The sequence below is a fragment of the Pyrus communis genome, chromosome 9, assembly GCF_963583255.1.
Source record: "Pyrus communis chromosome 9, drPyrComm1.1, whole genome shotgun sequence".
NCBI classification, from domain to species: Eukaryota; Viridiplantae; Streptophyta; class Magnoliopsida; order Rosales; family Rosaceae; genus Pyrus; species Pyrus communis.
In genome coordinates, this window is record NC_084811.1 from 2779529 (window position 1) to 2805361 (window position 25833).

A 25833-nucleotide genomic window follows, 5' to 3' on the forward strand; every position below is an offset into this window, starting at 1 on the left:
CCTTAAAAACAACCAAACCACCAATATTTCTTTCATGCCCGTGTGGGCCTCTAAAAAACAAACCGCTATTTTTTTTTTTTCGTTTTTTCTCTCCTCTTTTCTTTTCCTGTTTTTTTCTTCTTTGCTAGCAATTGCAGAACTCCAGTGAACAAGCGCAGAAACTCAAAAAACCCGCTGGTGTGAGATTTCTAGGGATGCAGGTCAGATGCTAGAGTACAGGACAAGAACGAACGATGAACAATGACAACCCTTTTTTTTTTTTTTTTTTTCCAGACTACCACGACTTTCAATACCGGATATCCAAAGACAAAAAATAAAAATAAAAAATAAAAAAATAAACAAAGTGACCAAGAAGAAGCAAGGGCACAGAACCTGCTCTGATACCAAGTTGAATATCAATGTGAGTGACAATAAAAATTACAAAATAATAAGAATTTATTAAACAAACAAGAATGCTGAAACAGCTACAAGACACCAAAAGCTACATCATGAGTAACTTGATTTTCAAACTATATTACAAGCAATATTTATAGAGAACTAAACTTAAGAAACCCTAACTCGGATGGGCTAGGCTCAATTCCTAAACTAACAAGCAAAACCCAAAATTAAAATAAACATAAATACTAATATTTTCCAACAATTTATGGGTTATGACTTAAACTTTTCTAACTTAAATTTTCAGGATTGGAGATGGTCTTATAATGTTGAGTTGGACCTATATGCCCTATTGCCTGGGAACTTTCCTGTAATCATTTTACGTGTTTTTCTTCTTTTCATCAAAAAGTTGGGTTTTGAAAAGAAAAAATGATGCATCTTTCATCTTTGGCCACACATTTTGGCGCTAATGGGACACCTTTGGCGCCAATAATTAAGAAAATATAATCAACTTAATTCACAAATAGAGAATTAGTAAAATCAAAATCAATCACAATCAATAATTTTGATTCAGAATTTCCCTATACGTCAAAAATTAAAAAAAGCGTGACATTCTCTCTAACTGAGAACAAAATGTCAACATTTTGCCAAAAATTCAAGGACGACAGGAGATAAAAGAAGAGAATGACTCAGATCGAGTCGATCGACGATGCTTGTAAGTAACTTCGGTACTTCGGGCCCATGCATGCACCTTCCTAGTTTAAAATACTAATATATTTGTTTTTGGCAAATATGTTAATTTTAGCATGTTCTTGGGATCTTTAGCTTTGCAAGATATTCTTCCCGAGTTTTCACATCACTATCCATCTAATAGACTCGTGTCTTGTTTCTTATATATCCTAGCTAATTGTCTACCATCAAGAAATTTTTCATTCTTGTTTATTAATTCAACCATTTTCGTTTATGGAATTTGAACAAAGAATTTCGTCTAAAAAAGTAAATACAAAAGCCGCAAGACTAAATGATCATCGTAAATGTCGTAGGGCAAAGCAATCTCTTGTTCTATGATTCTACCAACCATTGTAGATGAAGGATTGAGAATTTGAGATCTATTATGGTTCTTTGTGTTTAGACCACTCAATTTGAGAGATTTAGACCACTCAATTTCAATCGTACAACTTCTATTAACTCATCATATTAACCCACATCACAAAAACCCAAAAACTTAAACGACTTAGATCATTTTCTTTTCTCTTGAACGGTGGGAATGTATCAGTCCGCATACTTCAAACATAAAGACTCAAAGTGGATCTCATTCCATGGATGAAAACCTTTTGGCCTTTTGATTCATGATTTGATGATTTGATGATTTGATGACACCCCACTTTCTAATTCATCCCGAAATGAGACAGCAAAATCTTGGGTTCTGTTTTGAAAGTAGATTTCCAACTATTACCCCGATCCCAATAACAAAAAAAGCTAGAAAGTGAATAATTTTTTTTTTTCGCTTTTGGAAGGGCTACCAAGACCTTTTATGAATTTTCAATGGCCAATTTATTTGAAAATATATAAACTATAAAAAGATCGTTTGAAAGTACTTTTAAAATGAAGAAAATGTTTTTAGTGAAATAGATTTTGAGTTTTAAAAGCATTTATTGGTGAAATTGATTTTGGGTTTTAAAAGCATTTTAAGTGATTTTTGAAAGAATTACCATATATGTGCTTTTTATACAAAGTAGTTAAAGTGTTTTCTTTTTCAGGATTACTTGGGTTTTACTAAGGATTAATTTCAAAATCATTTTCACTAAAAACATTTTCAGTCATTTTAAAAGCACTTCTAAACGAGTTCCAAAATATTTAAAAGAGAAATAAATTTCACATAGTTTTTTCTCTTTACGCATACTTTTATATATTTTGGCTTTGGATAGGCAAAAGCGAGTTGAGCGACAAGAACAAACACGGAAAGGGATCCTCTTCGGATCCCTTCCACCAAATCCACCAAGTTAAGGAATCCGGACCCTTGAAATTTGATCTAACAACTAAAGTTACTATAACTTTAAAGGGGTCCCTGTTGGATCACATTTCAAAAGCTTGAATTCCTTAACTTGGTGGAAGGGATCCGGAGAGGATCCCTTTCCAACAAGCGCATCATTTCTCTGTAAAATGGCGAACGTGCATGGGTCAATGTCAACTTAAAAACAGTTCCTAATCTTCAAGTTTTGCTTACCTAGTTGATAGCTAAATTCATTCACTTGCTAAATTAGAAGCTCCTAAGAACAAGCTATTTTTAATACATTAATTGGTCCCTTTTATATTATTTATGGGATCGGGAAAAACTAGTCTTTATTCAAATAAAAATGGCGGTCAGTCGGTAACCATTCCAAATGATTTTCTGTAAGTGTACAACTAATGATTAATCACTTTTATCTAAGTCTACGTGTATGAATGTTCATCATTTTAAATCTAATATATAGCTACGAATCTTCTCAACTATTTTTGCTTTTACTAGCTCCAATAACCACGAATCTTGACTAAAAATTCGATGGATCGACCTTTTGCCCCAATGATTGCGGATCAGTATTGACATGGGCGATGGAAAGTTTAACTGAGGTAAATGCATGCATATGCCTCCACTTATATGGACCAATATTACAAGTTTATTTAGTTATTTATATTTTCTAGTATAATAATATTTTTAAAGCGGTGAGAGATTTACGATATGCCACACAATGATTTGCATTCTAATTACAAATAATAGTTAATTTAAGAGATTTTAATTACAAATGAAGAGAAATACAACTCGATCATAGTATCGGTGTTTTTAAGTTTTTTTTAAGGGGACCTATGATTTGAGAACAGAGAATAAGTCTTGATATGAGAATTAAATGTTGTGTGTTACGAGTCCGACAAATATAGGTATATATTACTATATGTATGTGGAAGCCTAATTATTGTTTTGCTTTGCGTCATGAATAGTAATTGACGATGTGTGTATATGTAAGAGTAGAGGCTGTTGAGCAATAAGACTACAAAATGCAAGACGTATAGTATATGCAGTATCTTATTGATATGGACAATAGTATTTTATACCTCAACCATGTGTGATTATCGTTGCTTCAGTCGTCCTGTATTTGTGTTCATTTGGGTTTTTCCGTATGACCATACAACACTGTCATGTAGACCATATAAAACTACCGTCACGTACTTTTATCAGTTTACTTGTGTTATAACATATTTATTCATAATATTATGTCTTAGATTAATGAAATATCAACTATATTAACTATCTCATCACTTTGTATTATAAGTTTATAACACAAGAAATAAAAATATCACTTAACAGTGTGACCGTTACGTTAAAAAACTCCACAGTTGGCGGAGAGTTAGTTTGACAGAGACCGTTTGGACATATATATATATATGGTTACATTGCACTTAAGATTACAACCATATAATCATACATTATTTAGTATATATTTACAAACACGTAATTTGACTAGCTAGATAGCTGTAATCACACGCACGTACTAACTAATACAATATTTGTTTCTGTATAGAATATTAATACTTGATTAGTGATAAATCCGAATTGAACTACAAACCCTACATATATAAGACAAGCTAGCTAGGTAGCTACGTCCCGACCGCTAGCTAATTAATCAGATCATTAGAATTATATTATTGTTAGTTTAAGCCAAGCAAATAATATAATGAATATAATCCTCTTTAATTATTTTCCTTTCGGGCTAGCTCTTGCGTAGGAATACCAAAGTCTGTAACTGTTTAACTGTAACTGACATCGACATGTTGATAACGTAACCTGAAACTGGAAGTCGGTAACGTACAACACATGAACAAATATAGAGCAATTTTCATGGCATGATGACTCTAATATTGTGAGACAGGATGTGTCAAAACGATATAGTTAGCATTGAACAACGTACATAAAATAAAAGCTTATACGCTGATTTTTGAAACGAAACGGCAGGGTGATATTTCATTAAACTTCACAAATAATTATAGAGGTTGTTAATTGGGTACATAAGCTCTAGTGACCGAGAAATTGATATGGAGTAAATTTGCACAGTAAAACAAGCAATAGTAAACCCCTATACGGTTACCATAAACACTGTCCTAACCATACAAAACGTCATTAATACAAATCTGTTACAAAAACACGATAGATGCAAGACTTATATCGGCGTCCGCATAGGTCATCGTATAAATGCAAGGTCACATAAAATCATCCCAATAGAGCGAGACCACAAAAAGTCATCGTTGAAAAACGAGACCACAAACTCAACACATAAATCGAAGACAACATCTAACCACTGCAAACACGACCACAACATTCATACATCGACAGTGGCGAAGCCACGTGAGGGCGAGGAATGGCAGCTGCCACTCCCCTAGCCGGAAAAACAAGACTAGAGTGCTGATTTTGCCCCTCCCCTGTCGGAAAACCCACCGGTTCTGCTACCATTGCTCTTCGTCTTCAGTGGTCTGCCTGGTTCTGCTCTGCGCGCAGCAAAGCTGACTTAATTTTTTTTAAAAACAACCAGGCCAAAACGACGTCGTTTTGGTCTTGGTAAAAAAATTTAAAAAAAAAAAGAAAAAAGAAAAAATGAAACGGCGTCGTTTTGATAAGTTGGAAGAAGAAAAAAAAAATTATATGGGGGGACCACGTGTCCCCCATTCATTCAATCTCTCAGTTTCTTCTCTCTGTGTCGTTTTCCCTTTTTCATCCTCCAATCAGAGCAGCAAAGTGCAGCTGCTGCTCTCCCTTTTGAAGTAGAAAACGGAACGGAACCAGTCAGCACTTAGCACAGCAGCACCATTTGGCATCAAACCAATCATCACTTAGCAGCACCACCAGGGCCTAGCTTCCAACCATCAAACCCACTATTTAGGTAAATTTTTTAATTCCTAAATTTATAAACCCTAACCCTAATTAATTATTTAAAATGAATTTTGTTTAATTGGTATAGAATCATATAGTAAAGCACTTAATGCACTAATATGGTTATTGGTTATTGATTATTGATATGAAATTATGAAATTATTTTTTAGGGTAAAATATTCCAAGAAGTTCTCCTTCGAATATTCTAAGAAGTCCTCCTTCAAATATTCCAAGAAGTTCTCCTTCGAATATTCCTAGTAGGTCACAACAAAGTGAGGCCACTGAGTTGGATGAAATATTGGCTAATCTTCCTGCAGGCCCTGGACATAGACGTTGAATGCTTGATTATCCACCTAATTATCGTGAAGCAATTCGTAGACATTATCTCCGAAATGATCCTTGCCAACCTAGAGACCACATCATGCCAAGAAAAGTTAGTGACAAAAGATGTTTTATCATCAGTTGGTTTGATAAGTTTAAGTGGTTGGAGTATAGTATATCAAAAAATTGATGAAGCTCGCACTAATTATCGTACTTTATTGAATGCCTCACTTGAGTGTACAAGATGGTTGTTGGGACAAGGTTTGCCTTTTCGTGGCCATGATGAATCGTTCAAATCAAGCAATAGAGGTAATTATTTGGAGCTTATGCAATTTCTTTCCAAGCATAATGAGCAAGTTAGGAAAGTTGTGTTTGAGAATGCTCCCAAGAATCTTAAGTATACTTCTTCCGATATTCAAAAAGATCTTGTCCGTGCTTGTGCCATTGAAACTATAGATGCAATCACTAAAGATATGGAATGTGCATTTTTTTCTATTTTGGTTGATGGATCACTTGATTCTTCAACTAAAGAGCAAATGGTGGTGGTATTGCGTTATGTGAACAAAAAAGGAGAAGCAATTGAAAAGTTTTTGGGTGTGCAACATGTCACCTTTACAACTAGTAGCTCGCTTGAAGAGGCTATCAAGAGATTCTTTGCTACAACAAATTTGAGTATGTCTAAGTTACGGGGACAAGACTATGATGGAGCTAGCAATATGAAAGGTAAGCTAAATGGCCTTAAAACAAAGATTTTAAACAAGTATCCTCAAGCATTTTATGTTCATTGTTTTGCACACCAACTTCAACTAGCTCTTGTAGCCGTTGCAAAGCGGTGTCGCCATTTTCTTTAACAATGTTAGTATCTTGGTCAATACTATTGGATCATCATGTAAGCGTCGTGATGTATTTAGAGAGAAACAACTAGAACAAATTTAGAAAACTCTTGATATTGGTGATCTTGAAACGGGTAGAGGGTTAAATCAAGAGAGTAGTCTCATGCGTCCTTGTGATACACATAAGAACTCACATTATGGTACTATAGTGAGTATTATTGTCATGTTTGAAGCCATGGTGGAGGTGCTTGAATGGATTAAAGATGATACCAACCAAGACAATTTTGGAGAAGCAAGTAAGTTATTCCATGACATACAAAAGTTATTCCATGACATACAAACTTTTGATTTTGTGTTTCACCTTTTTTTGATGAGACTGATATTAGGAATTACAAACGAGTTATCACAAGCATTACAAAAGAAAGATCAAGATATTGTGAATGCGATGGCGTTAGTGGAAGTATGCAAGCAAAGACTACAATCCTTGAGAGATGATGATTTTGGGGACTTGCTTGATGATGTACAAAAGTTTTGTGAAGATCATGATATTGTTGTTCCTAACATGGAGGATTTGCATTTCGTACCCGGAAAATCAAGGCGTAAAGCTCAAAGACTCATAAACTTCCATTACTATCGTGTGGACCTCTATTTTCAAGTCCTTGATACGCAATTAAAGGAATTGAATGATCGCTTTGATGAGGTAAACACCGAAACCGAATTGCTTCTTTGGATGACATGTTTGAGTCCGGTGCATAATTTTGCATCTTTTGACAAAGCAAAAATTGTTCGTATAGCCCAACTTTATCCTCAAGATTTTGATCATATGGACCTCATAAATCTTCCAAATCAACTTGACAATTACATTCACGATATGAAGATGCATAGTGAGTTTTCATCATTAAGAGGAATTGGTGATCTTGCAAAGGAGTTGGTGAAGACCGGAAGGTGTGCAAGCTATATGTTAGTGTATAAGCTTATTGCATTGACTTTGGTGTTACCGGTTGCAACCGCTTTGGTAGAGAGAGCTTTTTCTGCTATTAAGATTGTGAAAACACCATTGCTTAACAAAATGGGGGATAAATGGTTGAGTGATAGCATATTTGTTTACATTGAGAGAGATGTATTTGCTTTTATTGATAATGAGCCTATTATGCAACGTTTTCATGATATGAAACATCGCCGGCAACAATTGTAATTTGTTTGTATTGATAAATTATGGAAGACATTACTATATAAAAGGATTTGGTTGTTGCTATTCTTTTGAACCTTGCAATCTTTTAACTTCGCCCCTCCTCCGTCAATTCCTGGCTTCGCCACTGTAGGTCAAGGCAACGAAATCAACCACTACTCTAAGAAAGGACCACAAGTCAGCTCATCTCAGTGAGCAGGTCATGAACCAAGACCAAACCTAAGACAGCGACGCTGTCAGATTTGAACACTCAGGCAGCATGTCTGCCAGATCTAAATGTGCAAGGATGTGCAACCACCAAATCGGTTAAGGGGAACGTCACTGCCATGGAAACAAGCTGATGGAAGTGGAACCAACCATCAACAACCACAAAACCTTCCCAAACCACAAACCAGCCTCAATTTGAGGAACCTTGAAATGGGAATGACTTGGATCTGGGTAAAGGCACACAGCCAAGGACGAGTTACTCACAAAATGGTGGAAAAGGGCTATGGAGGGGAAGAGGGGAGGCACTATAAAAGCTAAGAAAGGGTAGGGAAAGGGGAGACCCCGGAGGGGGGGGAGGGACGACATTGGCAAGGGGGAGGGATTGAATGGAATAAAAGCAATGAATGGGTTGGCAGAGGGTCAGGGAAGGGGAGAGTGAGGCTGGGAGGAAGGTGGGGAGTGATTGCAGCTGACCCCAAGTTGGAGCAAGGGGCTAGCGACTAAGATTGCAAAAACCTTAGGTTTAGTTTTGGATAAGATAAAGCTTATACGTTATTTAGTTAGCATTAAACAATACGTTATCAGCACATTTCTGCTGCAAGTCATTCTCATCGCATAACGAGCCAAATGTAGTCCTCTATAATGTGATGGACTGAATTTGGCGGCGATCGTACGCACATATAACAGAGACTCGCATGCATGGCTGCAGTTTCAAATATCCAAGTATCATTAATTATAACTTTAAAAAGGAAAACAAACAAAAAATGCAGAGAAAATTCAAATAAAGATATAACAGTTAACTAAATCCGTGGCCATGCAAAAGTCCCATCATCCGCATGCGTAGCTGAATTTTGACCAAAAAGCAAGCTGAGCTGCATAGCACTTGCAGAACGTACGGTTGAGATTTGGCGTTCATATCTATTTTCGTACACTTATCTCCCTTCTGGGTTGTTATATTCAGTAACATTCAACCTTTTTAAAGAACTTTCATAAAACAAAAACTTGTAAAGATCAAAAGTAATAGAATGCACCTTTTAAAAAATGGAATATTTGAAATCATAAACTTGAGCCCTATTAAAAGTTTTGTTTCATCACCAGCGATCGTTCTCAAACCAAAAAGAATTGATGATTAACTAATTAAACCTTAATATAAAAGTACGGCTCTATCTCCATGCAATCCTTTATCTATATGAGAGAAAAAGATTATACTCTGGAGGGTTTTCTGATCCGGCCAACGTACTCTTAAATCGAATGAAAATTGTATAAGGTCTAGTGAAATAAAAATACTGATTTTTTTTTTTTTTGTTTTGTTTTTGTTTTTGTGAGAGGTACTTTACGAATGATATGAAACACTTCAGCATAAGTTTTTCTCCAATTTATATAAGGTATAAAATTTATCCCATGTTATGTTTTTCTTTTGTAGCTAATACCTGGTTATGCATCTACTAAAATTTGTCCACTAAAATTTTCCCATATTATGTTTTCTTTTGAAGCTTGGGATGTTGGGTTTTGTGTTAATCTAGGGCGTAGAGAGATTCTCAACGCTGAAATTTGGGGCATTTTTTTGGGATTACAACTTACTTGGAGGTTGAAATAAATGAGTTCAACATCTTTCGGTGGAGTCTGATTCAGTAATTGCTGTATAGTTGATATCACATGATGCCATAGATAATCTTCTCGGTGAATTGATTCAAGCTTCATGCGATGCTACTAAGATTCAACAATCAACCCCTTTGTTTAACAAAAAAAATATCCATTGAAACGATTCAACAATCATACATTCTTGTTTATGCTACGAGCTGGTCAATTCTAGGGTTCTCGTGTCTACTAATCTACTTTGTTTACTACCACGATAGTGGGTTGACGACACGTCATAAACCTATCACCTTTGAAGCAGGCCACGTTGAATGACCAAAATGGCCATCAATTGTCTTTGATATGAAAAATACCCCTTGACAAATTGACCTCGTGATCTACACCATGTGCCACGTCAATAAGAATTTTTGTGTTCATGTCGTGTCCTTTTCAAGTAGAACACGTCCAGAGCGCCCACCCGTGAGCGTTAGGGTAGTGTGGTCCTTTTGCCCATTAAGGCGGCTAATTGTGCAGTGGCAATCTTGTGGTTTTGTCTCATTGAAATTGACCTTTTGGGAACAAAAATTCCTTTATTAATAAATCTCCTCACAACACAAACGGACAAGTTCTCGGCGAGAAGCCCTTGTCTGCCACTGCCCGAATTATTTAAAAAGTTTATACTATTCATGCATTCTTTTTTTAATTTTCATTGTTGTTTAAAATATTCATAGAATTGTCGATTTTTTTTTATTAAAATATTTCAAAAATCAAGAATCCATATATAGAAAAGGTGTGGTGATATGCAAACTTTAGCCAGTATTGATAAGATACAGGAAAATCAAAATTTTTATAATTTTCATGGAAGATAACTTATATAAATTTATATATATATATTGATATTTTTGTAAATTAGCATATTAATATTTCTACTTATATTAATATTTTGAACATTTTTATATAATATTTTTAATTTTTAACTGTCGAATTAAATGAATCAAAGAGAATCAAATAATAAAAATTAACAAATAATATGTGAAGATAAAAGGAAGTGTGAGGATGGCATCCTTTAAATGTAATATCATTAAAATCAACAAAGTTACTTTTAGGGGCATATATATAATCTACGTCAAAGATAACAGTTTAGGGGCAAAAGAAGACCTGGTTCTTGTGTTCATATTATGCCAACAAAAACTCTCTTCACCACAATTGAAGGAGAATTTTCTGGGTTTTGTCTTCTCTAGACTTCAAAAAATCCCATATTTTCTGTTCAGTTTCTCATTAATTTATCAATTTTTGAAGTAGTAGCTATAGCCTTGCTTGAGAGAGAGAGAGAGAGAGAGAGAGAGAGAGAGAGAGAGAGAGAGAGAGAGAGAGAGAGAGAGCACCAAGAACAAGATAAGTGGGGAAAGAAACAAAGGAGAGTTTGGAAGTAAGACAAACAAGAGTGAATAAAAATCTATCTTCCTTCAATGTCAAATATCGCAGGTAGTGCAGCTACTGGGAGCTTCTCTTCAGGAAATACAGGCGGAGAAGAAGTTCAACAGCAACAACAAGAGCTATTAAATCACCATGCAAACTTCCATGGCTCCAACTCCTTCCTTCCAACAACTAATATCGATAGCAATGGTATCTCCACTGCTCAAGTACAAAAGCAACCTCCACCGGCTAAGAAGAAAAGAAACCTACCAGGAACTCCAGGTAGATCAATTCAAACTTCTTACTTTTCTGTTGACGTTCACCAATTTAGTCTGCTTGTCAGCTGCAGACAGGACCGTGATGTGTAGTATGGCTCGCCTAATCTTTTGTAACTTGAATATGCTTAATCGAGCTTCATAGATGTTTAAAAAACTTTCATTTTAATTTCTTCAATACATGTTATTCTTATCTTCTAATTATTTTCGCGAGTTTGGTCTATGAGTAATAATCTTCATTCTATGTATCCTTTTGGTCAAAATATGCATGCTTGCATATATTTAATAATTAGTTCAATTATTTAGTTCTTAGATAGCTAGCTAGCTAGCTATCTTCAAACAGATTTGATTCAGTTCTTGAAGGAGAGCCGTGGATTATTTTGTTTCCAGACAAAAAAAATATTGATGGGGTCACAAAACATGAACTATATATCTTATTGATATATCTCTGAGTAGTTTGAAAGGGTTCAATTATTGGTTCAGTGTTTTACGATTATTGTAATAAAGAGATTGAGATTCTCTCCGGATCTCACATTCTGGAGCTTACGGATTAAGCAATCCAAAGCGTTCAAGTGAGAGTCATCATTTGGGTGTTGGAGAGAGAGATTGTGTGTAAGGTGGGTCAGTGAGATAGGCTAATGGGGATTGATTGAACGCTCCGAATTATTCAATTTATGGACTCCTGAGTGTGAGATCCGAAGTGGATCTCAATCAGTAATGATGTATACCCTTGGTTTTGCCTTGACTAGGGTCTCCCTCCTTTGTTTCTTTATTTGTGCGCTCAACTATTTCAAGTAAAAGATCTTCATAAATACATTCTCAGTTGTCTGCGAACCATCTCATTTCCCTTTCCCTCGTGTTGCTGACGATTTTCTGTCTTGATCAAATCTGCCTTGTAATCGAGTGTTTTTTTTTTATAGTCTTTTACTATTAAGCTTCCCCATCCACAATAAAAATGCTCCAAATTTCTTAATGCATTTACACTTCTAAATGCTAATTTAATTAATTTCAAACATATGTACTAATTGTTTAAAACTCCATCCAAATGCAGACCCAAGTGCTGAAGTGATTGCCTTATCACCAAAGACCCTGATGGCCACAAACCGGTTTGTGTGTGAAATTTGCAAGAAGGGGTTCCAAAGGGACCAAAACCTCCAATTGCACAGAAGAGGTCACAACTTGCCGTGGAAGCTTAAGCAAAGAACAAGCAGTGAAATCATTAAGCGAGTCTATGTCTGCCCAGAACCCTCCTGCGTCCATCACGGTCCATCGCGGGCACTCGGGGATCTTACGGGCATCAAAAAGCACTTTTGCCGGAAGCATGGTGAGAAAAAGTGGAAATGTGAGAAGTGCTCCAAGAAGTACGCGGTGCAATCGGACTGGAAAGCTCATTCAAAGATCTGTGGTACTAGACAATACAAATGTGACTGTGGAACCATCTTCTCCAGGTAAATTAGTATTCTAGAAAGAGAATTGTTAAGGGGGCTCTCTCTCAAACTTGAGACTATCTATGGATTTTTTACCACCTCATATTTTTAGCACAATACTTTATAGTGTTTGCACGGGAATTAACGTTAAACGTGAGATGACAAAGAGTCCATGGAAAATCCTACTTTTGAGAGAGTCTCCTTAGCATTTTTATAGAGAAAACTTATAGTAATGTCTATATAATTACGGGAGCATTTTTGCTCACCATCCTAAACTTTGATGTATGCTTACCATACGCTTAATCTTTTGTCACATGAATCTTGGTTAATTTTTTTTCAAAATAATAATAAAAAAAACATTTAATATAAAAGTTAACTAGAATTAAGTAAAAGGTCACATAACAAATAATCAGGTGTATAAAAAGTATACATTACAGTGGTGAGCAAAAGTGTTCTCGATAATTACACAATTTGAACAACTACGACGACAGACGTTTTGGATAGATAAGTTGTGCCGCTTGTGCATGCATGAACATTTAAAATTAACGTACATACATACATACATATATATATATATATATTTATATATCGTTAATATTGTCAACTTGAATGACTGAAACTAATCTTTCAAAAATTTATTATTGAAAGTTCTAAGCATTCTTATTTAAAAAAAACATTTGTTATTAAACCTTCTATGCAATAGAATAATTGTATATGGTACTTAAGACATTAATCTTGTTTAATTTTGTCTGTCCTCTACAACGCCGGCCATTAATCAAGAGACGTATTATGTTTATTGTTTCCCTTAACAGGTAGTGCTTTTTGGCTTATAGCAATAATAAATTAGACGGCACACAGTTTTCATTTTGTTAAATATGTCTGAATTGAGTCTCATAAATGAACTTTATACAGTTTAGCTTACGATTACTATTGGCTGTCTATATATTGTGCAGAAGAGATAGCTTCATCACCCACAGAGCTTTTTGTGATACCATAGCTGAAGAGAACAACGCAAGAAACCAAGGAGTAGTACTAATGTCCAACAATACTATGGGAGCACCAAACTTACAACAAGGCCAACTTTCCAACAGTGAGCTCATCATCCCCACATCAATGCCCATGAACAACAACAAAATCACCGATAACCCACCATCAGCAAGATCAGATATTACTACATCTGGTCAATTTCATCATATTTTTGATGCCAAAAATACCCCTTTGACCCTAGAAACCCAACGACCCTTCCCAATACCCGCAAAACCCTTAAACATGTCACCGAGATCCCTCAACAACAACACTTCATCATCATCACCATCACCATCGTCATTACTCTTCGAATTAAATCACGGCCGGCACAGTCAATCACTCATCCCCAGCTCATCAGGCCACTTATCCGCCACGCAACTGCTACAAAAAGCGGCTCAAATGGGTGCAACTCTGAGTGGTGGTCCTAACCCTAACCCTGGTAGTACAACCATAACAAGCATGGCACCCTCAACCTATGGTACAACTACTGGTGGGTACAACATGAACCACTTTATGCAGCAGAGAGATCATAACATTCCGCAATTAGAGACCTCGCCACAGTTTTTCAGCGCTAATTGTGCGGAAATGGGGATATTTAACGTGGTATTCGATCATCATCAGAACAATGGTTTCTTGAAGAACATGGAACATGAAAACAATGGGACTCCAAATAAAATAGGGTTGAGGGGTGCTAGTAATGTGGGTAGTGGTGATACATTGACAGTTGACTTTTTAGGGCTTGGAGGATCGGGTGATATTAATAGACCAGAAAATTTTCATGATCAGCAGAAACAACAACATGGTCAACAAGATCAGTTGGGGTTTGGAGAATTTGATGATGATGATCACCTAATAATGCAAAGGTTTGGCTGATCATGATCAGTTTCATCATGAAGGAATGAGATGGCTGATTCAGTGTAGTTTTTAAGTTTTACTTTTTGTACTATTAGGTTTTAGATGCTATGATCTCCATGTCATAAAATTTAGTTTTAGTAAATGAATTGTTTCGATTGATCTTCTTTTTCAAGTTTTATTTTTTATTTTTAATATATATTTATTTATAATGCTTCTGTTCTCCCATGAGAAACCTACTTGTCTCTTCATTTACATGTAATGTCTCTTTATCATAGGAACATCTTATCGGAACTGTTTATTCTCTTTATCATCATCCAAATATCATATCTATTAAAAATCATTCAATATGGAGGCCATTTAGCCATTCATATGCATCAACCAGATAGATAGATGGCTTTGGGAACAAGTAGCATCCTCATGATGAATCATCCATTTATTTGATTTATATGAATAACTGAATGATCCCAAATTAAATAATTTTTAATTATAGAATTACATATGTGTGACCCATACATGTGTCACATAAACAAACTAACAAAAAAATTTAACAGAAGCTAACATGAGGGACCGATGCTACACATTTTGTCAAACTTAAGGACCTAAATTAAATAATTTTTAGTTCGAGGATGAAATTTAAACTAGAGTGAAAATTTAGGGAAAAATCCTAAATTTTACTTAATTATATTTGAAAATTAATTAATAATATATTGTTACTACCTCATTGGCTAGACTAGTGCCACTTCAATAAAATTTCTTCTGCTTTTGTGAGGGCTTCTTGTCAAGATTTCAACTCTTTGTGTAGATGTTTGAACCTACTCGAAAGAGATTGCTTGGACCGAGATGTGCCTTGAATATGCTTAATAAATTGGGAAAGCGATCCTCTCTGGATCCCTTCCTCCTAATCCACCAAATCAATAGATACGTGCCATTGAAATTTGATCCAATGGCTGAAGTTATTATAACTTTTAAATTGGGCCCCTGTTTGTAGCCGTTGGATCAAATTTCAATGACACAGATTCATTGATTTGGTGGATTAAGAGAAAGGGATCCGGAGAGGATCATTTTCCAATAAATTGTGCATGAATCTTGTTCCACATTTGTTGCATCCTCATCTCATTTCCTGTGATTAGGTGATGAGCAAACACGCACACAAGCCCCAAGCTAAGCAACATCTTCCATGATCGATCAATTTGTCCTATCACTCTTTTTCTCTCTTTTTTTTTGGGTAACAAAACAGATTTGGAAAGTCAGAAAACAAATATAGGAGTTTGTAGGAAAAATAAATATTAAGTTGTAGTGGGAGAAATGAAGAAGATGGTTGGGTATATATAAAATAAAATTCTTCTTTTTTTTTTCATTTTTCATTTTTTTTTAACGATCGAATTAATTCTAACTGTTTGATTTTTCTTACTGTTTATTCCGACACACCAAAACGTGTATAACAAAAACTTTTTCAAATTTTTTTTATCGTTGAAAATCCACAACCATTAGGCTCTTTTGTTGGACTTGCTCCAGCGGGCCCATTGTTGCAGGTTTTGTCAGCTCGCATCCTGATTCCAAGCGCGGGTTACAGGCGCCAGTTGCAAAAAAAAAAAAAAAGATCGTGGCTGACATCATGCGGACATCAACCGTAGCTATTGACGGAAGGCCGAGCTTAAATTGCACAGGCATTTGGACGGGCATGACTTGGCCCACCACTGGCCCTTTTTTTTGGCCCGCTGGAGGTGTTTTGGGCAATTGCCATTTCCCTTGCCCAAAGGCAACTGTTGAAAATGCTCCTTACGAGTTTTAGAAATATGAAGGGAGTACTAATTCTACCGCAACCACTCGTTTGGATAAACCTGCGTTGAACTAAATAAGCCGGCACCAGTGCTTCAACAAAAAGATAAGACAATGCCGGCATTGCCACAATACTTTCATGCATGCAAACATATATGCCTCAACCTGAACCAGATATGCATAATCACACCGTCCTCCGGCTGCCGGAAAAGGGATTTGCGAGAGGTGACAATAACCCGGGCAGAAAGGCCTCCGGCGGACCAATTTGCTTCACTACAATCCGGGTTTAGGAGGCGGCTTCTGCTCGGTTTAGGGACAGCTTCTGTGGTTGCTCTTGGTGCTGATTTTCTCGGAGTCACAAGTTTTCTTCTCGGGTTGTCGCCGGAAAGTAGTAGGAGTCTTAAGCTGGATGTGGTTTATCCCATAGGAGGCTACAGTAGGTGCATTGACACAAATGAAGGATTTGGTCAGTTATGTATTATGCTATCATGTTTGATGTAGTTTCATCGATAAAGTTATTTGGACACACAAAACTGACACGTTTGCTGACACACTCTCTAGTGCAGTTGGGTGTCTAACATGTATTAAAGAGTATGTCAGCATGTCAATATTGAGCGTCTAAATTGAATCACCTGATTTTGCGTTTAGATAAATTGATGAATTAATTTTTTTTGAATTAATTTTGGACGTGGCAGAATTTATATACCCAGCAAGTTGGGTTGGAGATCAAACACTTCTGTATCGAGCAGCAGAGAAAAAGGAATTTGAAAGATCACTTGATCCTCCTCCTTTGAACTTCAATACCAAATCCAGGACCGATGGCCGCCGACGAAATGTCAGTGAACCCGTTGTTGCATTTGGCCCGCCCGCGACCACCGGCGAGCTCAATGTTAGCGTCATTGTGTCGCCAGTTGCTCTTGATTTCAAGTAAGCAAATGAAGGAAGTTTATGGTTTCTGCACCTTCATGGCATTTCGATTTGCAGCTGATTTTTGACGTTGTTTTTCGTAGAATTGAAGCATTTGGAGGACCAAAAGAGGTAGGAGAAGCCGTGGTTAGGACCGTCACAGGATCCGGCAAACGCCCCGACATCCAGGGAACTTTGATCGAATCAAAATTGAGGGAGGATAGTGCAAGCAATGTTAAATACTACGAGCTTGAATTCAGAGTTGAGAGCCCCTTGTTTCACCGGCATAACATCGCAGTATGTTGCGTTCGTGGTGGTCGGTTGTTTACACTTAATGCTCAGGCACCGGAATCAGCATGGCCGGATGTGAAGTCCGACTTCCATAGAATTGCTGAATCGTTTAGCCTCACCTCTTGATATGAAGAGAGTGCATTGCCATTTCGTGTTCGGCAATTCTCGGGTCGTCAATCACAAGGATACAGAAGAAAACTTTGTGAAGTGTTGGCGTTTACTCTCACTTTTTCATTAACTAAGGGCACACGTGCTACATTGTTGTTCGACAAATTCTTCAAGTGCAGCATATAAGCACATTTATACATCGAAAACACGTCAAGGCGTCTAGCCACGCCTCAAATGAGATTTTCTTCATCTAAACCGTGCAGACGGAATCAAGCACAAGTTATCTGTCTTCGTTTAGTCATTTTCTCCAAATTCTCAGAAACTGCCGCGGTCAAATTTGGGTCTTCAAATCCAAGTTCTGCTCCAAGTCTGCAGCAGAAGCATAAAGCAGAAGCCTTTAAATTTGTCTAGAACGAAAAGGCCTTAATATTTACAAAAAGAAATGAAAACAAAGCTTGGAAGGTTAAGAGTAGTCCAGGAAAACCTCGGTCTACCCCATTGTCAATGCTCGGATCCTCTACTTAATATGGTGAACCATGTGCAAGGGAAGAGAAATCCAATTCCAATTTCCAGTTCAAATTAGAATCTACTAATGTTATATTATCCCCTGCCCTACACTTCCCTCAATCCATGCACATAAGGCAGCTCGATGCCAGCGGAACACAATGCAAGTGGCCACATATCTTTGTATAAATTTTGTTTGGGAATTATTATTAGCACTCCAAAAATCTCATTCTACACTCCAAACTTTCTATATTAGGAAAGAAAAATACAATCGTGAGGAGTGTAGAATGAGATTTTTGGAGTGTCAATAACACTTCCCTTTTGTTTTTCCTAATGGATAAAAATGCGGGATTGAACATCAACAAAAGCAATAAGAAGAATATAATGTTTGATTTGCTTACTTTGGATCGAGTACCAACTTCTGAATCTCTTTAATGGCTGAACTTGCCGCATAAAGTGATATCTTTCCTACCTGCATTAGAACCCAACCGCGGGAATTGAGAATACCAGCAAAAGAAATAAGTCTAGTCTAGATTAGCGCACCAGACAAGATAGGGCACAACACTTCCAGAACTGATAAAAAATAAAAAAGGAAAAAGAAGGAAGGCACGGAATACTTCTAAGGAAAATTTCCGTTGTCCAACCTCCAACACTTGTAGCTTTGCTTCATGGTCATTTGGAAGACAGCGAATCTCATCAGCTAGTCGTGCAGCCTCACTGAGGCTTTCGGGAGATAAGAAATCAAGACCCAGCTGAACAGTTGACTGAAAAAAAATACATAAAGAGTATGACTTATTGGATTATATGCTAGAAATAAATGCACTAAAGATTTAGGATATCTAATGTCCCAGAGAAAAGAATAATATGCATAGAAGAGCAAACAAAATCTCAAGCAACAGAGCCAGATTGTTTTGCTACGTGACATCCTCGAACGACCAAGAAATAAAAATAGTTCAGACGCAAGTAGAATTGTACACTTTAAATAAACTACTTGTCAAGCCAATCTAAACCCTTCACAATTTCATTCAATAACCCGGAATTGGTACCTCAAAAATATTAATTTAGCTACAAAGAAAACTACCTGAAGACTTCTGACTTGAAAAGGGCATCCAGCGGGGATAAAAACAGCTTGCCCCAAATGTTGTTCAAAGGACCATGGCTCAATTCCTGATAAAACAGGAAGAAAAGCAAAAGTATTAAGTTCAGAATTTTTATAACTTGAACGCTGAAAATCTCAAAGAATGCTAAATATCAAGATCACAGCCACATGCACTACAAAAAGTAAAATGAAGTACATTATCACTGAAGTATAGACCAGTAACCAGTTAGAAATGCAGGTCGCGGTGTGTGAAGTAATTTGCAGAACAGGGAATTCACAAATATAGTTCAGCCAGAGTCAATTTGACTTCAATTGTAAAAGTCAAATTCAAAGAACACATGTTTCTGTTTACGAAACATGTGCATTCTTCAATTTTCAACAGAAGTCATGGTAACGACCTGGAAATCCAGTAAAAAACAGTAGCAGAGTAGACAGCTGCAACTTGCCCATGGACATTTTGAGGATTTTTGCTAATTAAACCAAAATGGTACACCAGAAATTGGTACAATGGATGGCTACTAGCATAACTATCAACAGAATGTTTTCCCTAAATCATCTTAGTGGGAAATGTATAAAAAAAAAAAGAGGAGGGAAGGGTGTGGGTGGGTGTTCTCTCTACACAATAAAGAAAAGGGATATAGTTAGTCATCCTTACCAAATTCCTCCTTCAATTTTCTTTTATGATCCCCATTCAGGAACAATGTCCCATCATAAAGAGGTGATGTTACCTGATATCCAAAATGTAGTATCAATTATTTGCATGGTATGCAAGCCAATTGGGGAAAGGTACAGGTATTAAAGACTTCAGAGATAAACTTACAAAAATATTTGTTTCATTGAGCTTCCCAAATTCTTGCCAATGTATTCTCAAATACTCAGTCAGCTTTGGAACATCCTGTCGACGGAAAACATCCCAAAGAACTCCCATATGAATTTTTTCAGAGACATCTTTACCGTCTCTCTCTGACTGTTCACAGTTGGCGGTGTCATCTTCAACCATAGGAGTGGATTCATGTCCATGCTCTGCCGTACTCTCATCTTTATCTGAGGCCAACGTTGCCCCATATTCATTCTCCACATTCTGACCAAGAAGTGATACATCAGACCTTTTATCCTCTCCCATACCCATTTGAAGATCCCCGAATGATTCTTCAACCTCAGATTCCTCGAAGGATTTTTGTGTGTTCTCAATCTTTGTCTTCTGCAAACCTTTTAGCTTTACCTCACATGCGTGCACCAGCAGGTATACCTGACCACAGCAGTTTGATAGGTGAAAATATGTTTATTTGATTCAGATAAAAAATTAGTTCATGAAACATGCAAATCAAATGTTCATCCATATCAAAACAATCCAACGCCAAAGATATAAAAAAAATATCAAGGTCTTAAGTTTAATACCTAAACTTAATGTTGCAGTTGCACCAATACTTATGCACAAAATTGCATACCATTAGCTAAATGTTCTGACATGGATACATCATAGTACCAAAAAATGCTTTATGTGTGCACGTGAGTGTGTGTGTATGTAATATGCACACATGTAGAGGAGGTTTCACTTGCACAGCATAAAAGCATGACTCCCCTCGACAGAGTTGATCACATTTACTTCACTATGTGGTCAACTCCATCAACAGTCCATGGTGGTCCATGACAGCCCTTTATTTAAATGTATATCGTCTTACATCAAACATATGAATTACAAAATTAAAAGCCATGTTTGCAAAGCAAAGCAAAAACAAAATCTACATTAGAATAAGTGATTCGCAACTTCAACATCAATGGCAATAAGTCAACAAGAATGAAGAACAACTAACCATGTCACGCATGTTGAAATGGAGATTGGTCAAGGAGTCGTGTCTACCAAGTTCCTCATAGGTCCCATAAGAAATAAAAATCTTAGGTCCAACCTCGTTTTGCAAAGAATAGTGTGGCAGTTTTGCAGTAACATTTAAAAGACCAAACTTGGAGTGAATATACTCAAGTAAAGGCAGTCTGCTGATAAATTCAGGTCTCTGATATAATAAAAACTCTTCAGATGCACTAGGAGAAGGCCAGTCTTTGAGTTTCAACATTTCTGGCATACCATTTTCATTAACTCTTCCCTCAGAGTAGCCTTTCATGAATTCAGTAAGTTCAATATCAACCTGCCATCATGTCAAAGCACAGAGGTATACTTTAGGTTTTACAACACAATATATTACAAATCAACTAAAGAATTATTTCATTACAACAAGAGTTGGTTATAAACAGCTGATACATAATATAAGGAGGAAAGAAAGGCAATAGAGGTAAATACAAGAAATAGCCGTTTAGAGCGAACCTCAGACCAGTCACAGCAATTTATGGCCTTCACCCTTCTGTTCTCATCCTTTAATTTCTCATCTGTGGTCTCCCGAATCCCTCTCCATATAACCGTTGGATCCCAGCTTGAAATTGATGAGCTATCAAACACCTCCTTAACAATGATGGGCTCACCCCTATGCCAATGCATTTTAAAACTGCCAATCCCATCAGATTTGATATCTTCAGATGCAGCACAGTACAAGAAATTATCGCTATCCTCTCTATGAGCATACTGGCTAAGTCTTGGATCGTTAAGCCCAGTTTTCTCTAGATTGACAGCATCATTAACTCTACAGCCACTAACCATTTCCTCTGCATTTTTTACTAGTTTTGCAACCCAGTTCATCTTAAAGATACGGCTTAAATTCAATGATGAATGGCCACAGCCACCATACTCCTTTGGAGGGCAAGGGATACTTCCATCACTGTGGGCTTTCCAGTTGGAAAACTTGTCTGCTAAATTTACACTGACTTTGGACGATTTTGGTTGCTCCACCTTGGTTTCTTTTTCTCGCCTATCCTCACCAATCTGATTCTCTACCACCTCTCCTTTAACACCAGGCATGGATGCTTCTCGAAGATCTCGACAACAGTTAAGGCAGAGATCATACGCGCAGCGGGAACAGTGCCAATGATAATCAATGATGGGAATTCTACAGAAATTGCTGCATAAAACCATCAAAAGGAAATGTTCTTCAGAACAGGAAGAAAATTTTTGTGACAGTACAGCTGCAATAAATAGACCTAAAATGGCAGACACATCCACAAAAATAAATTAAAACAAAAACTAATAATCTACAGAAACATCAAGTTTTCTTCGGTTTCAGGAGAAACTGGAGTTTTGATTAGTTTATCCCCTTACAACAAGTATGACGGCAACAGCAAGTTCTTTCAGTTTCAGGGAAATCTGGATTTTGAATCGCTCTATTTATGAAAAACATGACAGAAACATAGTTCCATCAAATTGAGAATATGGAGTTTGGGTCAGTTTATTTATGACAAACATGGCTGAACAGCCTGAACTCTGTAGGACCACGTGAGTAGGCACGATTTAAAATGTTTAATAGTTTATTATACTTATTTTTTTATTAAGAACATTATTCTATGATATGAAGGGGTAAAGTAATTGAATTACCAGCACATCTGCTCATCTGCATTCAATTTTGTCCGGGCAAGATCTATATCGGTTCCTGCAAAATACATATGCAAACAGAATGGTCAAACAATGTACAAAAGACACACAAAGATATTGAATTCAACATGCCATGAACATATTAGATCATCTTACCGCGAAGCTTTTTTTCCAGTTCAACTTCAAAGCATTGTACTTGATGGATTTGCTTAACTATAGGAAGCACTGAAGACAGCAGACAGTGGAGATATTTCAACTTATCTAGCACTGGTATCTCTCTTATCCTTACCTGCAAAACAGAAACATCAGAAATACTCATTCACCTAAGCTGATCATCTCAACAGAAAATTTGTCACAAGTTTTCGGAAAATTTAAACTCAATCATGTAACTAGTTCAAGACTCCTTTGTATGAATTACCTTTACCAAATTATCTCTGCGTAGGCACACTCTGCAATTACAAGTGCCACGACATGCCGGACAGGACCTCTGAATGTCTTCTAATGGAATGTCCGAGTACCTAAAAAGTTAAAGCATGAATACACAGTACGGACATGAAACTGAATCACTTAAACATATGCGTATTGTGACTTTTCAAGACACTCAACCTCACCATGTTGAAATACAGCTGTCACAGTATCCTCTTCTATCACATTTGAGGCACCAAATGACTGTCTCTCTGTCATTCCTCCGACACTGATGGCAAGTTTGGCCACCAGTTTCTTCAGAGGATTCTGATCTTCCATCAGAGTCTTCCTGCAAGATAAAGGTTTTGCCTCAGTATTAGAAAACATAAAAGTAGTGATTATCCAATTCTAAATCGAAACATACAGCTGAATGACAAACAGACTAGCAAATGGGACGTTTCAGTCTTTACTCTTGAATCCCTACATTTGATGTTGATGAACTATAATCTAACTATCTAAGCGATACTGAAATGTACTAAAAATCAACAAGTATAACTGTCTATTTAAGCACACTCGTTTTACAGAGCATTATTACCCTGCAGGGGAAAAAGCTCTCTTTGTCATGCGTCAGTATGGAAACTATACTAGCAACAATAGATAGCAAGATCAACTTATAAAAACTAACAGATGCAGCGAAGACATTGTAAAACCAACATACCGAAACTGTCATAGCATTAACATCAAAACTCCTCTGCGGTCTGTTCCTGGATGAGTCCAAAGCATTAGCAGGTGGTGACTTATTAGACCTCCAATTTTCCTCATACTCCTCCAAGTCCATCTCGTCCTTTGGTTTTGGAGAATTACGCACGGATAAACCCTTCACGGGTGGTCTCTCAAGTGAATAACGAAAATGATTTTTTGATACCTTCTCCATGTACTTTCTCTCCTGTGACTTCACACTAGCAAGTGGTACATCCAAATCATCACTCTTACTCTCCAAGTAAATATCACTTTCACCTAACGACTTCCTCTTGGCCTTTTTCAAATTTGCTCGCATTGCAGAATTAGCTGCCCTCTTCTTTGCCTGGATGTAATGTTTTTCACATACCGTTTTATCTGGCATAGACATGGCAGTGCACCTCCACTGTTTCCCATCTGATCTCTTGCATCGCAAATCATCCGGAATCCCGACATTATCGTCACCATTCCCAAGGGCCAAACGTGGTTGATCCATTACAGCGATCTCTTCACAGTTCTTTTACACTGCTTATGGTGTTATGCTCGCAATACCTACCTACAAAAAGCCCTTTAATCAATGTAATTCCATCAAAGAGTGCCTCAGACTCCAACGAATTAGACAAACACTAGCTTGCAACAATGTTGGTCAACTCACACAAATATTGGCAATGCACGAGCCGAATCATGGTGCCTACGACAAAATTAAAGCTTTTTCGCCTAAACAGATCCGAAAGCAACAAACTACCCTACTAAACTCCTAGAATCATACATAGGTTCCGTGAATTCTAATGCGGTTTTTCAAATCCTTGCAGATCAGTTTGAGTTAAAGGGCCAAGCAATAAAATTGTCACCACTAATGCCAGGGCAACGTAATTAAAAGGGGTGACGTCTATCATATGCAGCCTTACCTTGCTTTGCAAAGAGGCTGTTTCCACAACTTGAACCCGTGACCTTTTGGTCTTTAGCAACCTTTCCGTTGCGCCAAGGCACGGTATTTAAGTAAAAAATAAATAAATAAATAAATAAAAAAGTTTCTCCCTTCCCCTCCCTAAGTTAATGACCCAAATCCTGCATTTTTTTCCTCAAAATTAAAATTTTACTGTTGACAAACAGTAAACTTGAAAAATCTCAATTAAAAAGTTGAACCATTCAAATTCAATTGTGTGTTTGTTCTTATCAACGCTAAAACCTACTCTAATTCTACCAAACAAGAAGCAACAAAATTAAGAGAGAATAATTAAACTATAATTAAGTAGGGAACCTATGATCAAACAAGAGGTAGAGAAAAATTTATACACGTATCGAGTTTCTTCGTTCTTCAACGACAGAATTTCCTGAGCTCAAAATTCCAGGCAGAATTCAGATCATAGAAGGAGAATTTGAGGTATTTTTAGAGAGAGAAAGTACCTGAATGCTGAAATTAGGGTTTCATTGAGACGGCAGCGGACGAAGGCAGTGAAGCATATAAATTCAATGGAAGGAAACGGTGACTCTCTCTGTCTCTTTCTCTCTCTAGCTGTCCGTGTCGTTCTAGTGTTGTGTTTGGGTTTAATTTCGATTTTACCTTTTATCTTGTGTTTTCTCTTTTTGCTCTTCCGGCTATTCTCCGACATCTGTGAAACTATACCAGAAAACCCAGACTTTTTATTTATTTTATTTTATTTTTTTAAGCTTCTAGAGGCTCAAAGCCTATACCTGTTTAATTCTTCGAGTACATCCATATTTTTATATTAAGAGAATGGAGAGTTCAGTAAAATTACATAATAAGCAGTTTAATTTGTCAAATTCGTCATCCACGAGATTCAAACCTAAAACATCTCACTTTCAAGTGAGAAAGAATATTATCAAACCGTAATACTAAGTAACAAGAACTATTTAATTTTTTGATTACATCGATATTTTTATATTAAGAGAAGGAAGAGTTTAGTCAAATCACACAATGGGTAGTCTAATTTAGTATCATATTCGTTATCCACGAGATTCGAACATAAGACATATCACTTTCAAGTGAAAAAAAATACTACCAAATCGTAATATTAAGTGACAAGAACTGTTTAATTTTTAATCGTTATTTAGTAATCCTACTTACACAAAAAAATGTATTTGAATCTAAATATTAAAATAAATCA

General features: G+C 36.7%; 4 protein-coding genes across 9 annotated transcripts; 3 read left to right on the forward strand and 1 right to left on the reverse strand.

The window, feature by feature from the left end:
* Positions 1-6132: 6132 nt before the first annotated feature.
* Positions 6133-7624, forward strand: LOC137745478 (uncharacterized). The gene is made up of 3 exons (XM_068485434.1): positions 6133-6319; positions 6663-6725; positions 6816-7624. Exons 1-3 carry the CDS (start codon positions 6133-6135, stop codon positions 7622-7624), a joined length of 1059 nt encoding a protein of 352 aa, XP_068341535.1.
* Positions 7625-10554: 2930 nt separating this feature from the next.
* On the forward strand, positions 10555-14558 carry LOC137745815 (zinc finger protein GAI-ASSOCIATED FACTOR 1-like). The gene is made up of 3 exons (XM_068485827.1): positions 10555-11098; positions 12143-12539; positions 13472-14558. The coding sequence occupies exons 1-3, from the start codon at positions 10870-10872 to the stop codon at positions 14415-14417; spliced, it is 1572 nt and encodes a 523-aa protein (XP_068341928.1). The 5' UTR covers positions 10555-10869; the 3' UTR covers positions 14418-14558.
* A 1664-nt stretch (positions 14559-16222) lies between these two features.
* LOC137745059 (psbP domain-containing protein 7, chloroplastic) lies at positions 16223-17644 on the forward strand. The gene is made up of 3 exons (XM_068484931.1): positions 16223-16644; positions 16874-17105; positions 17189-17644. The coding sequence occupies exons 1-3, from the start codon at positions 16293-16295 to the stop codon at positions 17499-17501; spliced, it is 897 nt and encodes a 298-aa protein (XP_068341032.1). The 5' UTR covers positions 16223-16292; the 3' UTR covers positions 17502-17644.
* On the reverse strand, positions 17584-25283 carry LOC137745058 (E3 ubiquitin-protein ligase JMJ24-like). Of its 6 annotated transcripts, none has more exons than XM_068484928.1 (14): positions 25112-25283; positions 23685-24256; positions 23173-23315; positions 22980-23079; positions 22718-22850; positions 22565-22619; positions 21407-22094; positions 20901-21230; positions 19907-20335; positions 19742-19814; positions 19069-19154; positions 18605-18751; positions 18389-18459; positions 17584-17852 (listed from the first exon to the last, which is right to left on the reverse strand). In XM_068484928.1, the coding sequence occupies exons 2-14, from the start codon at positions 24198-24200 to the stop codon at positions 17753-17755; spliced, it is 2871 nt and encodes a 956-aa protein (XP_068341029.1). In that variant the 5' UTR covers positions 24201-24256; positions 25112-25283; the 3' UTR covers positions 17584-17752. The 6 variants fall into 6 exon arrangements, with proteins under 6 accessions (XP_068341029.1, XP_068341026.1, XP_068341028.1 ...); XM_068484925.1 differs by having other exon boundaries at positions 23685-24260; XM_068484927.1 differs by having other exon boundaries at positions 23685-24272.
* Between the last annotated feature and the right edge of the window lie 550 nt (positions 25284-25833).